We start from the raw sequence: 15,739 nt of genomic DNA on the forward strand, positions 1-15,739 counted from the left end.
AATGCATGATTATATAAGAATGAAAGCAGCTAACCACAGAGCAGAGATGTTTGTTAAATATAAATTTACAACATTCCTGTGGACAAGTCCCAAACATTTGTAAACACACACAGGAACAACAACAATAACAACAACAACAAAAACAACAACAACAACATCTCAGGCCTAAAGCCCAGAATTCAGTCAAGACAACAGTCCGATCCATTTGGACAACTCAGATTTATTTGGCATACTCTTAATAACATGCAGTGGTGATCTTTACATCGATAGTTTTCACAGTAATAAACATGCTGACAGGAAATAGGTAATGGATTTTCAAAATAATAGAGTGATCACAATGTGTTACATTCATCCGTTTTGGTCAGGTCCAGGGACATCTTGAAAGCACGAGGGGTGATGTGATGTTGGAGGATTAACATCACCGTGACAATGGGTGATTGCTTACACACACGCGCGCTCACACATACACTCACACTCACACACGCACAGGTGTCCTTTCAGAAGAATATTTTTGGTTCTCCCCTGCTGCGTTAGTCCATCATCAGCATGTGTTTTAGGTGGATGAGCTCAGGATGCGGGAGTCTGCGGAGTCAGACCGCTCCTCGTACTCCTCATCCGGGGAGTAGAGGCCGGGTTTGGGCCCCAGCGTGCAGCTCTCCTCCTGGATGCTGATGCGTTGCTCCTCGGAGGGTCTGGAGGTGAGGATGGGGGAGCTGCGGAACACGGAACCCCCGGGGCCGGCGGGGGCTGCGGGGGAGAACGGAGATACGTACTGGGCCGCTGACCGGAGCTGGTACTGCTGCTGCAGGGCCATGGTATTCCACAGAGTCACGTCGTTGTGCACGAAGGGGCTGGCCTGGCTGCGCGTCAGAGAGTTGCGCAGCATGAGCGGGTAGCGCGTGGGCTGCGGGAAGGACGGGTGCTGCAGGGGGACACCCAGCGGGCCCGTGGAAACCACGCCCGAAGCGGAGTCGGACGTGAAGCGGAGCGACTCGGGCACCCGGAAAGCGGAGCCCACCGACCACTTGGCGGAGGAGGACACCGGGTGGTAGGAGCCCAGCGTGTGCTCGAACAGGTGTCCATTTGAAGGCAGCACTAGGGCGTCCGGGTGCGGGTCGGCGTGCGTGTGCGCGCTCCCGTCCGAATTCCGGCTGGACAGCAGCACCTCGATGGCCCCCACCAGATCCCCCCCACAGCCTCTGAGGATGAGCTCCAGCACAGGAGGCTTGTGAGCGGGGAAGATCTTCTTGAGGACCTCCAGCGGCGGCCTGTTGGCTCGGAGGCTGAAGGGCAGGTTGATGGAGCCGGCGAGGCCTTCGATCAGCACGCTCTGCTCCCCGGGGCTGACGGGATACTTGTGAGGACTCTCGGCCTTGGCCTCCTTCTCAGCGCTGCCGGCTTTGGGGAGGCTGTATCGGGTCTCCTCCGGGTGGGAGGGGGTTTCTGGAGGCTCCGGGGTGTAGCAGGAGTTCGGTTTGGATTCCTCTGGGGAGCTGACCGGGTCCTGCTCCTTCTCACTGGAGCTCCCCCCGTTCTCGCCTCCCGACGCCTCATCGGGGCCGTCCTCTGTCGGCTCTGCAAGACGAGGAAACAGAGAGTCAGGAGTCAAGTTTGGACAAGAGACACAACAAATGTAATCCTGCAGGAGAGGCATGCACCAAGCTGACAGAGCATTACATGAATTCGACACTAATCTGACTCCTCTCTGCACGTGACCTCCTTCTCCTATTAGAAGCCCTGTAAGCTCTCCTCACGAGGAAAGGTAACACACAATTACTCGCTTGTCAACTTGTCTCCAACGCAGCGATTTATGGAGGATTTACGCGGCTCTCCTCCTCTCCCCTCTCCGGAGCTGTTAACACAAAGTGCTGACTGCGGTGTGTCGATGCCTCCTGACCACACTTTGTAAACAGATCGCCTGTTGCTCGGTAACATCTCATCTGAAGTTGACCTCCCGCGAGAAATATGGCGATTAGATTCGATCGGGCCTGTCCGCTACTGATGACTGTCATCTTTAACCCGCTCGGCCCCGGAGCTGATGAGGAGTCAGCTGATCGGTGCTCGTGTCCTAATGCTGTTAGTCCAGCCAGGTGGAGGCAGGTGAATAGGAAAACAAATATTTATGAACTCATTTAATAATTATTTAATTTAATAATTTACTAATTATTAGTCACATCTGACCCGGAATGACCTCTTGACCCCAAGGAGGAGTAGGCCTGTTGAGGACTCTGCTTTTTCATACAAATCGAGACAGGCCTATTCACCTTAAAACAGCTAAAATTAAATTGTTGAAAAAATTATATCAGACATAAACGGACACGTTTTGCAGCCTGTGAATAAACACTTAATTTCATTTTCCGGAAATAAATCATAATTAGACAGAAATACTGCTGCTTAAAATTAAGAATTTATAAAAATGTAATCTTCGATAAATACAGAAATAAAAACAAATCTACTCTCATGCTGGTCTCATTACTCTAATAATTACCTGGGGAAATAGAGCCATTAGCCTGTTTAAAATATTGAACTAATGAAGGTTCATTCATTCTAAATACTTTTTTGAATTCACATTTTTGATTGCAAAAGACAAAAAACAAACAAACAAAAATTTCGAAGGAGGTTTGTGGCTTTTTTTTACACAATCAATAATAAATTGTCAAAAAATGCTTTTTTTTCTAAATATTTTGTGAAAATGTCACAAAACACACAGTAGTTTATTTCACCTTCAGTACAACACACTGGATATGCAGTATTTATAGGCTATATATATATATATATATATATATATATATATATATATATATATATATATATATATATATATTTCATATCATCCTGTCAAGTTCTTTGATTTTTTTTTTTAAAGATAATCCACATAATGTCGACAAAATCTTGATCTATTTCTGTATTTATTTAATAATCTGCTTCTTTTTCGTTTCGTTTCCTATCTCTTGTCCTACCGTGAATTTCTAACGTGACATTAATAAAATCATCTTATTTTGAAATATGTGTAAAATGATAACAATCTAATCCTTTTTTACAAAAGGGTGTAATTCAAATATATCACAATATTCACCATAGAGAGAGATGTGTTATGTAATGTTACACAACAATTCTCTCTAAAACAAATGACAGCATTTTAATACCCCTTTAAACCACTGGCCAACATTTATATCTAGAAACCGTCTAAAACCTGTTTGTACAGGCACATGAAGATCAGATAAACATCTTTGATTAATCTTTGCTCATTTAGAAATACTTTAACCTTTCCATATTTTCATTAAAATATGTTTTTCCATAACAAATGTTTTCACAGTTTTATGTGTGAGAAAATATGTAAGAATACATATTGCCAGCAAAATCTTCCACTTTGTAATTTATTTTATTTTTTAGGCCAGTAGTGGCTAATGATAGGCACTAGTTTAAATTTATTCCTATTCGTTTCTGTTTTTTTTTTTTTGCTAAATAAAAAGTAGTTCAGAATTTTAGCCAATTTGTCATTCTTCATTATTTATATTATATGAAATAAAAAATACAGTTTCCAGCAGAGATGTAAAGCTGGAGCTGCATCCCGCAGCTCTCTTCTTCATCCTCCCTCCTACCTGTTTGTGCTCCGGCCTGCACCGGCTCCGTGCTGCTCCACCGCAGCTCCAGCTCCTCTGACCTCGGCGGGGTTTCCTGGTTCCCCTCGCCGGATCCGGCCATGCCAATGCCGGGCAGCACTCTGAGGGACTCCGGGATGAGGCTCTCCAGACTCTCGTTGGCCTGCTGCCTCCGGAGCGCCACCTGCGCCGCCATGACGCGCTGCCGCTCGATGATGAGGATGCACTTCTCGCAGGTGCAGTCCTTGAAGCGGCAGTAGCGCTTGTGACCTTTGAGCCACGACAGCACGCCGTGGTTCCGGCACCGCGCGCACTTGGGGGTCCTCTGGAGCGGAGCCCGCGGCTGAGACACCGGAGCCCCCATGTACAGGTAAGGCGACCCGTAGCCATTCATTCTGTCGGACGCAGCGTATCTTCCACGACGCACAAGTGCGTGTGCGGAGAGGCGAGGCGGAGCGGGAGTGTCGTTGTCAGCAGCGGCAGCAGCAGTCAGAGGGATGGAGCTGGACGGAGCTGCGCTGCTACACGCATGACAGGATGAGGATAAGAGGTGTTGGCTTGTAGTGGAGGATCCACCTTTCCCGCGGCTGACAGCACAGATATGCATCAGGCTGACACGCACTTATGGAGACGAGTAACCAAACGCTGTTACTCGCGTCAAAGCGCCTGCACGCTGCAAAAAAAAAAAAAAAAAAAATGCGCATGTTAGGCTGAAGTGGGCGAAAAAAAGCTGCCAGTGAGGATCAGATAACCCACTGAGGGTTTCAGAGTTTCCTTTAAAACGGGTCAAGATTCAAGAAGACTGGAGACACTTCTGTTCGCAGTGGAAACAAATGATCTCCCTGTATTTACAGACCCAAAGACTTAATCCTGCAGCTGAAATAACATGCTGAGATTCTTTAAAGGCTTATTACAGATGTGTCTTTGGAGAGCTACAACTTTACTATTTCCAGAAATGATGTCAAAAGACCAAACTGTAGTGTGGGCCTGTAATATGGGATTTTAAAAGACTGTACAAGAAAAGTTCCTGCATGAAACAAAGAACCCAAAGACACATTCAGATGTGGTTTAAAAGACAAAATACAAATGCAGGAGTCAGTACATGATCTACTGGCACTCATAAGAAGATTATTTTAAAAGCATATTTAACATGTCACACCACAAAGATGAAATTTAATCTGCAAAAAGTATCATAACAGTAGGCTATAGGCCTATGTGTAGGCCCATGACCTATAAGTCCAAATTCAACTGTTTCACTCTGTCAATGCCAATAACAAAAATGTGACACCCCAGCTGTCAAAACTGCTTTTCTATAAAGAAACATTTCATAGATTTTATGCAGGAAAACTGAGTCTCTGCATGAAATAAACATCCATTTTTTAAAATTAGGTGGTTAAAAAACGAAATGCACAAGTGCATTTACATAAACAGTCGTTTGCCATAGTAGTTGTAGATTTAAAAAAAAATATGAGTCCTATGATTCACATTCCAACAATTAACATGAAACAAAATGTAAAACTGAATGTGAAAACAGCTTCAGAAATCTATAAGCCTGCAGTTTCAGTCTAGACTCAAATGCCAGCTGAATATAAAACATGACATCCCAGACATCAGACCTGAGACATTTTATAGACTGTATGACTGAGGTCCCTGCATGAAACAGATGGAACATTAATTAAAGTTTAAATTTGTAGATTTGTAAATTATTCAAATACGAGGCATGTTTTTCTTATTGTACACATGGAACACAGAACATGGAAATTCAAGCTGCTATATAGCATCATGAATACTTGTAAAATAAGGGAAACTGCACCAGAAGTCAACTGAATATCAAGTTTAACATCTCAGCTGTCAACAGTGAGACACACGGGACAAAAAAAGCTAATTAAAACATTTTTTAGGACATTTAAAGACTAAATGCAGATTCAGCACCACCACCATCAGCTTGTAGAGTTGTAAAAAAAAAAATGGACACATAAATGTCTATTTTACAAATTCAATGTGAGAGAAAACATGAGATGAAACTGAAATAAATACTTTAAAATATGTGCGGGCAATGAAGTTATACTGAAATGTGACAAATGTGTCATCCAGCTGTCAAACCTCTGGTCTCTGATCTGTAGCTCCTCAGCTGTAGATCCGCAATAAGGTTCGTTTTAAATGCAATAACTCGACTTGTGTTTTGAGTCAATTCATATTAAAGAGTGAGGAGAACATATGTGTGTTGTTTCCCCTCCGTGTTGCCTGCAGGCCCGCAGGCTGCACACACTTTACCTCGGACAAAGCGCGCGCTGCTTCTCGCACCTTTTACACAATCGTACATAACTTAGATGATTAGGTCTCTACATGTATAAAAAGCCCTTTGGGAACTATGTCGAGGATGCTGATATGTCCCTTCTGCTGGACTAATAGAGGGCATTGAAACATAACACCGGACAAAGCCGGGGCCCATTTCTGACCGTAAAAAAGGTTTATTCAAGCAAATAATGGGATCCGAGGCCGCGCGGCTTACAGAGAATAAGAGCACGGTAAACTTCCCCACGTGAAGCCGGTCTCCAGGGCTATTAAGCTTTTAATTGGAAAATAGCAGAGGAAATTTCAAGGTGACTAGAGTGGCTTTGCAGTTTGTGCCGGCCGAGTAGATTTGTGGGAGTGGGAGGCGGCGGGTGAACGCTTAATAAATTTATTCATGTTGTTCGTTGATAAAGAGTAAAACACAAACCGGAATAAAAGTTTATACTGCAGCCTGCATTGTAATTGGCATAAAGCCTGATTGTCTCATCTGTTTTTTTTTTCTTTCTTTATTCTGATGCACTGCAGGTTGAGGAGGCAGGGAGACTGACACCAGGTTAATGTCTTATATGCAGAGATCTGTGCTCGTGCTCATGTTGTCTATGGCACAGTGATACAGTGTGTTTTGAATCACTTTGTGGTCATTTGTTCCTTAATGGTCATTTTGCATCCCTTTTCGGTCGATCTGAATACAAATTTTGTGCCTCTGAGGTGATTTTGAATCCCTTTCGTGGTAGTTTTACATCCATTCATGATCATTTTGCATCCATTTGTGATCCCTTTTGTCATTTTATGTCTTTTTGGTCACTTTGCCTACCTTTGTGGTCATTTTGCATCCCTTTTATGTCGATTTGTTCGTAATTTCACATATCTTTGTGGTTAATTTGTATCAATTTTTTGTCATTTTGTACCTCTGTCCTTGTTTGTTGTGTCTCTTTGGAATCTTTTTCTACCTCTTTTTGGTCATTATCTCTTTAGCTGAGCTCTTTGATTTTCATACAAGGAAATATTGACGTCCCTGAGACACTTGTGGAGAAGAGTTCGGTCCTAACCATCCAAGTATACCATTAGACCTGCAAAAAATGTAAATATTGTGGGTTACACAGACCAACTATGTAAGATAGCAATATCTGCAGCTAAAATATGAAGCGTTAGCTCACCATCGAGAATTGGAGTTTGTTCCCAGAAGTTTTGATTGTGGCACTGTAACACTGAAGCATTATAAACAAAACTGCGCTTTTGTAGTGCAGTTCATCCAAAAAGTGATATTTCCTTCTTCGAGTATTTGCTGTTTCATGTGCATCCTCAATTTGCACATAAAAACCTGAGTGAAAATGTAGAAATTTGGAAAAAAAAATATCTTGAAATTTCACAAAAAAGTTTTTATACTTGGCTGAGGTGGAAAAGTATCTATTAAAGAACAATATGACAAATGCGACCAGTATGAAACCAGTTTAAGATGATTTTAGTTTTGTGTCAGCAACAATATCAGGCTGTGGCATTCAAACCACGATTTAATTAATACAGTCAATACAATAAAATAAATGACTACATAAGTACTTTCATAATGTATGATGTGTAAACTAGAGCAAGAATAGGTTGACTTTCCATCTCACTCGGCAAACATCTGGGATCTCATGTTTATTTTAGCAGAGGAAACTCCTGCAGCCGCTCAGAGCTGAAGGAGGAGCTGACCTCTGCTGACTGGGGTTATTATTAGGTGCTGATTGGGGGCGTTGCTGCCACTCAGAAGTCCTGTCACAGAAACGCTGATTTAAGGCTCCCGGGGGAGGCGGGACACCAAGCTCCTACAGAGGAATTAGCCGGACATCTGAATTAGTGAGTCGTTTTTTTTGTTGTTGTTAGAAAGCACAGAACGTCAGTCAGATGTCGCTCTCCGGCCTCCAGGGAAAAAAAGGGAAGTTTATAGTGTTTTTGAGGCTCCAGCAGAAAATGTTTGACCTGAGCATGGATTCCAAATATGAACCACATCAGCACTAACTCTAGGCTATATTGAAAAATTAGTTATTCTACTTTTATAGTTTTGGATTTGACGCTACGTGATACAAGCTTGTGATTGGCTACTGGGGCAGTTATATCACATATCATTTTTAGATCAATCCAGAATAGAATAAATTTCAGGTGAACCTCTGACTCAAAGATCCGGATCTTCAGGTCTATGATAGCTCCTACCGTTATAAATACTGTACATTTTGCCTCCATTTATGGTGTATTTGCATCTCTATGTAGTTATTTTGGCATCCCTTTTTGTCATTTTGTGCCTCTGTGGTCATTTAGAATCATTTTATGTTAATGTTGTGTTCCTTCAAGGTCATTTTGCATCTATTTTTGGTTATTTTGTATCACTTCGTGGTAAGTTTGAATTACTTAGTGGTAATTTTGTGTCCCTTCATGAACATTTTGCATCCCCCTTTTGGTCGTTCTGCATCCCTTTTTTGTCATTTTGAGTTTCTGTGATCATTTTGCATCTCTTTGTGGTCAATTTGTGTCTTTCAACTTTAAACCTCTTTGATTTTCAAGCAAGAAATATTGATAGTGACGTCATACAAGTTTTATTTCTGTACTCGAGTCCCATGCAAAGGTATAAAACATAGGGCAAATATTTTTAACTGACTTTAACCGTTTCTAACATCTGAATGTAATCTTAATTCACATCCCTGAGACACTTGTGGAGAAGAGTTCGGTCCTCCTGAAGGCGGCTCTGTCCTCTCAGGTGTAAAGACGAATGATGGGTAAGCGTCTCAGCGGCCTGTTAAGTTGGTTCAGTCTGTCTAGTTCAGCCTGTTTATTGGTGCTTGGCTCTCAGGGCTGGACGTTTATGACCGGAGCTCTGCCTGTCCTTCAAACAGCTCTGAGATCCTCTAACACTGGACAGCAAACACACAAACTACAGCCGCCACACACACTAACTACAGCCACCACACACACTAACTACAGCCACCACACACACTAACTACAGCCACCACACATACTATCAACTACAGCCACCACACACACTAACTACAGCCACCACACACACTAACTACAGCCACCACACACACTGTCAACTACAGCCACCACACACACTGTCAACTACAGCCACCACACACACTGTCAACTACAGCCACCACACACACAAACTACAGCCACCACACACACAAACTACAGCCACCACACATACTAACTACAGCCACCACACACACAAACTACAGCCACCACACACACAAACTACAGCCACCACACACACTATCAACTACAGCCACCACACACACTAACTACAGCCACCACACATACTATCAACTACAGCCACCACACACTGTCAACTACAGCCACCACACACACTATCAACTACAGCCACCACACACACTGTCAACTACAGCCACCACACACTAACTACAGCCACCACACACTGTCAACTACAGCCACCACACACACTAACTACAGCCTCCACACACACTAACTACAGCCACCACACACACTAACTACAGCCACCACACACACACTGTCAACTACAGCCACCACACATACTAACTACAGCCACCACACACACAAACTACAGCCACCACACATACTAACTACAGCCACCACACACACTAACTACATCCACCACACACACTAACTACAGCCACCACACACACAAACTACAGCCACCACACACACAAACTACAGCCACCACACACACTATCAACTACAGCCACCACACACACTAACTACAGCCACCACACATACTATCAACTACAGCCACCACACACTGTCAACTACAGCCACCACACACACTATCAACTACAGCCACCACACATACTATCAACTACAGCCACCACACACTAACTACAGCCACCACACATACTATCAACTACAGCCACCACACACTGTCAACTACAGCCACCACACACTAACTACAGCCACCACACACACTAACTACAGCCACCACACATACTATCAACTACAGCCACCACACACTGTCAACTACAGCCACCACACACACTATCAACTACAGCCACCACACATACTATCAACTACAGCCACCACACACTAACTACAGCCACCACACATACTATCAACTACAGCCACCACACATACTATCAACTACAGCCACCACACACTAACTACAGCCACCACACATACTATCAACTACAGCCACCACACACTAACTACAGCCACCACACATACTATCAACTACAGCCACCACACATACTATCAACTACAGCCACCACACACTAACTACAGCCACCACACATACTATCAACTACAGCCACCACACACTAACTACAGCCACCACACATACTATCAACTACAGCCACCACACACTGTCAACTACAGCCACCACACATACTATCAACTACAGCCACCACACACTAACTACAGCCACCCCACACTGTCAACTACAGCCACCACACACACTAACTACAGCCTCCACACACACTAACTACAGCCACCACACACACTAACTACAGCCACCACACACACTAACTACAGCCACCACACACACATTATCAACTACAGCCACCACATACACAAACTACAGCCACCACACACACTAACTACAGCCACCACACACACAAACTACAGCCACCACACACACTAACTACAGCCACCACACACACCAACTACAGCCTCCACACACACTATCAACTACAGCCACCACACACTGTCAACTACAGCCACCACACACACTGTCAACTACAGCCTCCACACACACTATCAACTACAGCCACCACACACTGTCAACTACAGCCACCACACACACTAACTACAGCCACCACACACACTATCAACTACAGCCACCACACACACTATCAACTACAGCCACCACACAATCAACTACAGCCACCACACACACAAACTACAGCCACCACACACACTATCAACTACAGCCACCACACACACTAACTACAGCCACCACACACACTATCAACTACAGCCACCACACACACTATCAACTACAGCCACCACACACACTAACTACAGCCACCACACACACTATCAACTACAGCCTCCACACACACTATCAACTACAGCCACCACACACTAACTACAGCCACCACACACACTATCAACTACAGCCACCACACACACTAACTACAGCCTCCACACACACTAACTACAGCCACCACACACACTAACTACAGCCTCCACACACACTAACTACAGCCACCACACACACAACTACAGCCACCACACATACTATCAACTACAGCCACCACACACACACTAACTACAGCCACCACACACACTAACTACAGCCACCACACACACTGTCAACTACAGCCACCACACACACTGTCAACTACAGCCACCACACACACTGTCAACTACAGCCACCACACACACAAACTACAGCCACCACACACACAACTACAGCCACCACACATACTAACTACAGCCACCACACACACAAACTACAGCCACCACACACACAAACTACAGCCACCACACACACTATCAACTACAGCCACCACACACTAACTACAGCCACACACACTAACTACAGCCACCACACACTAACTACAGCCACCACACACTAACTACAGCCACCACACATACTATCAACTACAGCCACCACACACTGTCAACTACAGCCACCACACACACTATCAACTACAGCCACCACACACACTGTCAACTACAGCCACCACACACTAACTACAGCCACCACACACACTGTCAACTACAGCCACCACACACACTAACTACAGCCTCCACACACACTAACTACAGCCACCACACACACTGTCAACTACAGCCACCACACACTGTCAACTACAGCCTCCACACACACTATCAACTACAGCCACCACACACTGTCAACTACAGCCACCACACACACTAACTACAGCCACCACACACACTATCAACTACAGCCACCACACACACTATCAACTACAGCCACCACACAATCAACTACAGCCACCACACACACTGTCAACTACAGCCACCACACACTAACTACAGCCACCACACACTAACTACAGCCACCACACATACTATCAACTACAGCCACCACACACTAACTACAGCCACCACACACACTGTCAACTACAGCCTCCACACACACTATCAACTACAGCCACCACACACTGTCAACTACAGCCACCACACACACTAACTACAGCCACCACACACACTATCAACTACAGCCACCACACACACTATCAACTACAGCCACCACACAATCAACTACAGCCACCACACACACAAACTACAGCCACCACACACACTATCAACTACAGCCACCACACACACTAACTACAGCCACCACACACACTATCAACTACAGCCACCACACACACTATCAACTACAGCCACCACACACTAACTACAGCCACCACACACACTAACTACAGCCACCACACACACTATCAACTACAGCCTCCACACACACTATCAACTACAGCCACCACACACACTATCAACTACAGCCACCACACACACTAACTACAGCCTCCACACACACTAACTACAGCCACCACACACACTAACTACAGCCACCACACACACTAACTACAGCCACCACACACACTAACTACAGCCTCCACACACACTAACTACAGCCACCACACACACTAACTACAGCCTCCACACACACTAACTACAGCCACCACACACACTAACTACAGCCACTGCCTGATAGTACTGTATATACAGAAATATTGGCTATTAGCATTTTAAAATAATTTCACGGGATAGTTTTATTAATTAATTAAAGTTGATACTGAACTATTGGTAGTTACGTGCTGTAATTTACATATTACATATAACTTCATACTGTATATTGGCACCTTCTTGGGACAACAGGATGTAACCATGTAACTGTTTTGACTCCATTACCCAGAAACCCTGAAACATGTTTACCCACCCAGCAGGTCTATGATGCTTTTTAACAAAAAAGAAATGACAGGTTTGAAATGAGACAGTTTGATCTTTACTCTCAGGGTAAGACTCGTAGCTTCATGTGGGCAGAAAAGTTTTCAAAAGAATCTGAGGTTCCACCGACAGCCTGTGATTTACAGCGTCGTTTTGTTGGATGAATCACGTACTAATAAAATACTTTAAATATATTTAAATACCAGCAGGAACCAGCAAGTGCAGTGGAAGAAAACGAGACCGTGGGGAACATGGGAGTGTTTCAGAAGAAAGGACAAATCAATTATGGCATTTCTTGTATTTTTATTAATACTGGGTGCCTGCAGAATACAGTACTGGGAAACAAAACTGAAGTTTGGGAAAATGGTTTAATGTATTGGCCTCATGAACACTCACAGATGAACCACGTACCCATGATTGTCTCGTGTCAACAGTGCAGGTCCAGGACTTGGATAGAAGTGAACAGTCAGTTCTCGTAGTCGGTGTGTTGGGTTCCTGTTCGACCTTGACGAGGGTCAAATCATTATGACGGGATGACTGGGTCAGAGCACCTGCTGACACTGTGAAAAGAAACTCTCTTCTGTAAACTTCTTCCGGGTTTTTTAAGCATTTAAATATTTTCTCGAGCTGCTGAAATATCTGCCCAAATTTGCTTTTACTTTAATCAGATTTGTTTCATGTTGTTTCTGTTTGCTGCTGTGATCAAAGTTTAGCAGTGAGAACCCGCACTCTTTCCTCCTTCTACAGTCTGTAGAAATACGGAGCAGCTCTGCAGACGCTCACAGGTGTTTTCAGGTGTTCTGGCTCCTCAGGTTGAAGTTTGCCTGGGTGCCACCAAACAAGAAAGAGTGAGGGAGGGAAAATACAGTTTGAATGCTCCCACACAGTCCTGAGAGGAGGCCTCCACTCAGGACTGTGTCGCTGTAATGATGTTGCAGATGACTGCCAGTGATTGTGAGTCATTCTCACAAATTAAACTCCACCGTATGACGAGTGTACGCAACTTTAATCTTTCCCGATGATATAACGCCCCACAGAGTGATGCAGTGAATAAAACTATTGTGTGTGCGGTCTTGAGATGTCTGTGAAGTGGATTCTCTCCAAAATCTGCCCAGGAACAGAGTGAGCTGCTTTACAAAGTCAGAGAGCAGTTAACCACATAACCAGCGAAGACTCCTAACTGGCTAACAGATAATATGATCTGTAAAACCTTTATCCTGATTATTAATCATCAGCAAAGACTTCACATCAGTTCATGCACCATCCTGTAATTAAATTGTAGTGACATTGTTTTTAGTTTGCATTAACTTAATTGTCATTTTATTGTTTATTATCATGTGTCTTTATTAATATGGGTTCTTTAACACCCTGAGTACCTTTTTTTTTCATTTTGTAACAAGCAGCTCCAGATTTTCAACTGAAAGTGTTTTAACTGTGCAACAAATAACTAAACTGTCGAGCCTTGAACCTGCCAGAAATCTTTCCAGATTAACTCCAACATGATGAGTGAAATTAAAAATTGAGGGCTTTTATCGGCTCCTAACGAGAGAATGAGAAACTGCAGGGACACAGGTGTTGGTGGTAATTAGATCACATTTGACCACTGAACATTTTAGATATTTGTTTTTAAGAATTTTACTTGACTCGTGTCTAGTTTAGTCCCTCAAGATCCAAACATCCTGACTGTGTCTTACTAAACATTGGGGAAAATGGGAGTGAGATTTGTTTTGAGGCTCAGGTCTTGAATAAGTCGCTGGTATTAACAAGCAGATGCAGAATATGTGTGATAGTAATTTTATCTTCAAAGACACTTTAAAAGTGTTGAAGGCGTGTGAATGAGTTTGTGTTCTGTTGGAGACGTTGGAGGTTTATTCGATGTCAGAAGTTCCCGATATCTCAGATTGTGAATTACAAGTTCTCCTTTACAAGAGAACAAACTCATGTGGAACAACAGGTACTTTCTATTAGGAAATCGTTGATCTTAGAGGCTACAATATTAAAATTTTTTTTAGAGAATATGATAGTGATTAAGTTTGCTCCACCTCCCATTAAAACAAGGATTCAGCAGCTTTTCTTGCACTGACTTCTTGAGGTTCACTAATGGGATCATTCAAGATGTTTAATCAACAGGATATTACCCCAATCAGCTGAAAAGAAAATACGCTATAGGGAAACCAAGAGGCAAAGAAACCATATTTGTCTGATCCACTTCCGCCTGAAGCAGCCAAAAAAATGAGCTTTAAAATCCTGAATTACATCTATTTATCCAATGACTTTGTGCATAAAAAGGTTTATTTGGGATAAAAATTCACTCCTGAAAAGGAGGCTAAGATTGTAGAACATATTTTCTTTCAGTGTGAATCTGTGCAGGAATTATGGCTCCAATAATAATTTCTACTATAAAAGAGAAAAACTAGAATTTTCAGGTAAATAATTAGATTTTGTTCAGTAAACATTTTATTTTTACTTGTGAATATTTAAAGGGTAACAGACAGAAACACCATAAAACTTTTTTTTCTCCTTTACTGGACATGTTTATGCTTCTTAAAAAAGACCCTCACTCTCAGTTAATTACTCTGATTTTGTGCCTGTGTACAATGTACACTGAGCTACGCCTTAAAAGTTTGCACCTGAATTTAAGTTTCAAGTTTCCGTTTCCACCTCTGAGCCGGCAGCGTCCTCCTCCACGCTGTCTGTCTGTATCGAGCCGCCATCACTCCACCAGGAGGTGTCACGGTGGGATCCGAGCAGATTTTATCTATTATGGGAGGGCATGATTCATGGAGGCAGAGGCAGCTCAAGGAAAACCAATCCTGTGACACTTTCTCCCCTGCGCTGTACACAGGGCAGCGGCAGCTACAGAAGGACAAGGCAGCGGCAGCCGGTCGCCCCTGACAACCGTGATAAAATGGCCTTCCTTAACTAAACTCATAAAGCACAGGGCAATAAAACTCAATCTTCTGTAAAATCCAATTAAGTCA

The 15,739-nt window shown here is 43.5% G+C and overlaps 1 protein-coding gene across 1 annotated transcript; it reads right to left on the minus strand.

Moving 5' to 3' along the window:
* Positions 1–200: 200 nt before the first annotated feature.
* Positions 201–4,886, minus strand: dmrt3a (doublesex and mab-3 related transcription factor 3a). The gene is made up of 2 exons (XM_056377193.1): positions 3,603–4,886; positions 201–1,575 (listed from the first exon to the last, which is right to left on the minus strand). Exons 1-2 carry the CDS (start codon positions 4,207–4,209, stop codon positions 554–556), a joined length of 1,629 nt encoding a protein of 542 aa, XP_056233168.1. The 5' UTR covers positions 4,210–4,886; the 3' UTR covers positions 201–553.
* Between the last annotated feature and the right edge of the window lie 10,853 nt (positions 4,887–15,739).

Source organism: Seriola aureovittata, chromosome 5, assembly GCF_021018895.1.
Source record: "Seriola aureovittata isolate HTS-2021-v1 ecotype China chromosome 5, ASM2101889v1, whole genome shotgun sequence".
In the NCBI taxonomy this organism is placed as follows: domain Eukaryota; kingdom Metazoa; phylum Chordata; class Actinopteri; order Carangiformes; family Carangidae; genus Seriola; species Seriola aureovittata.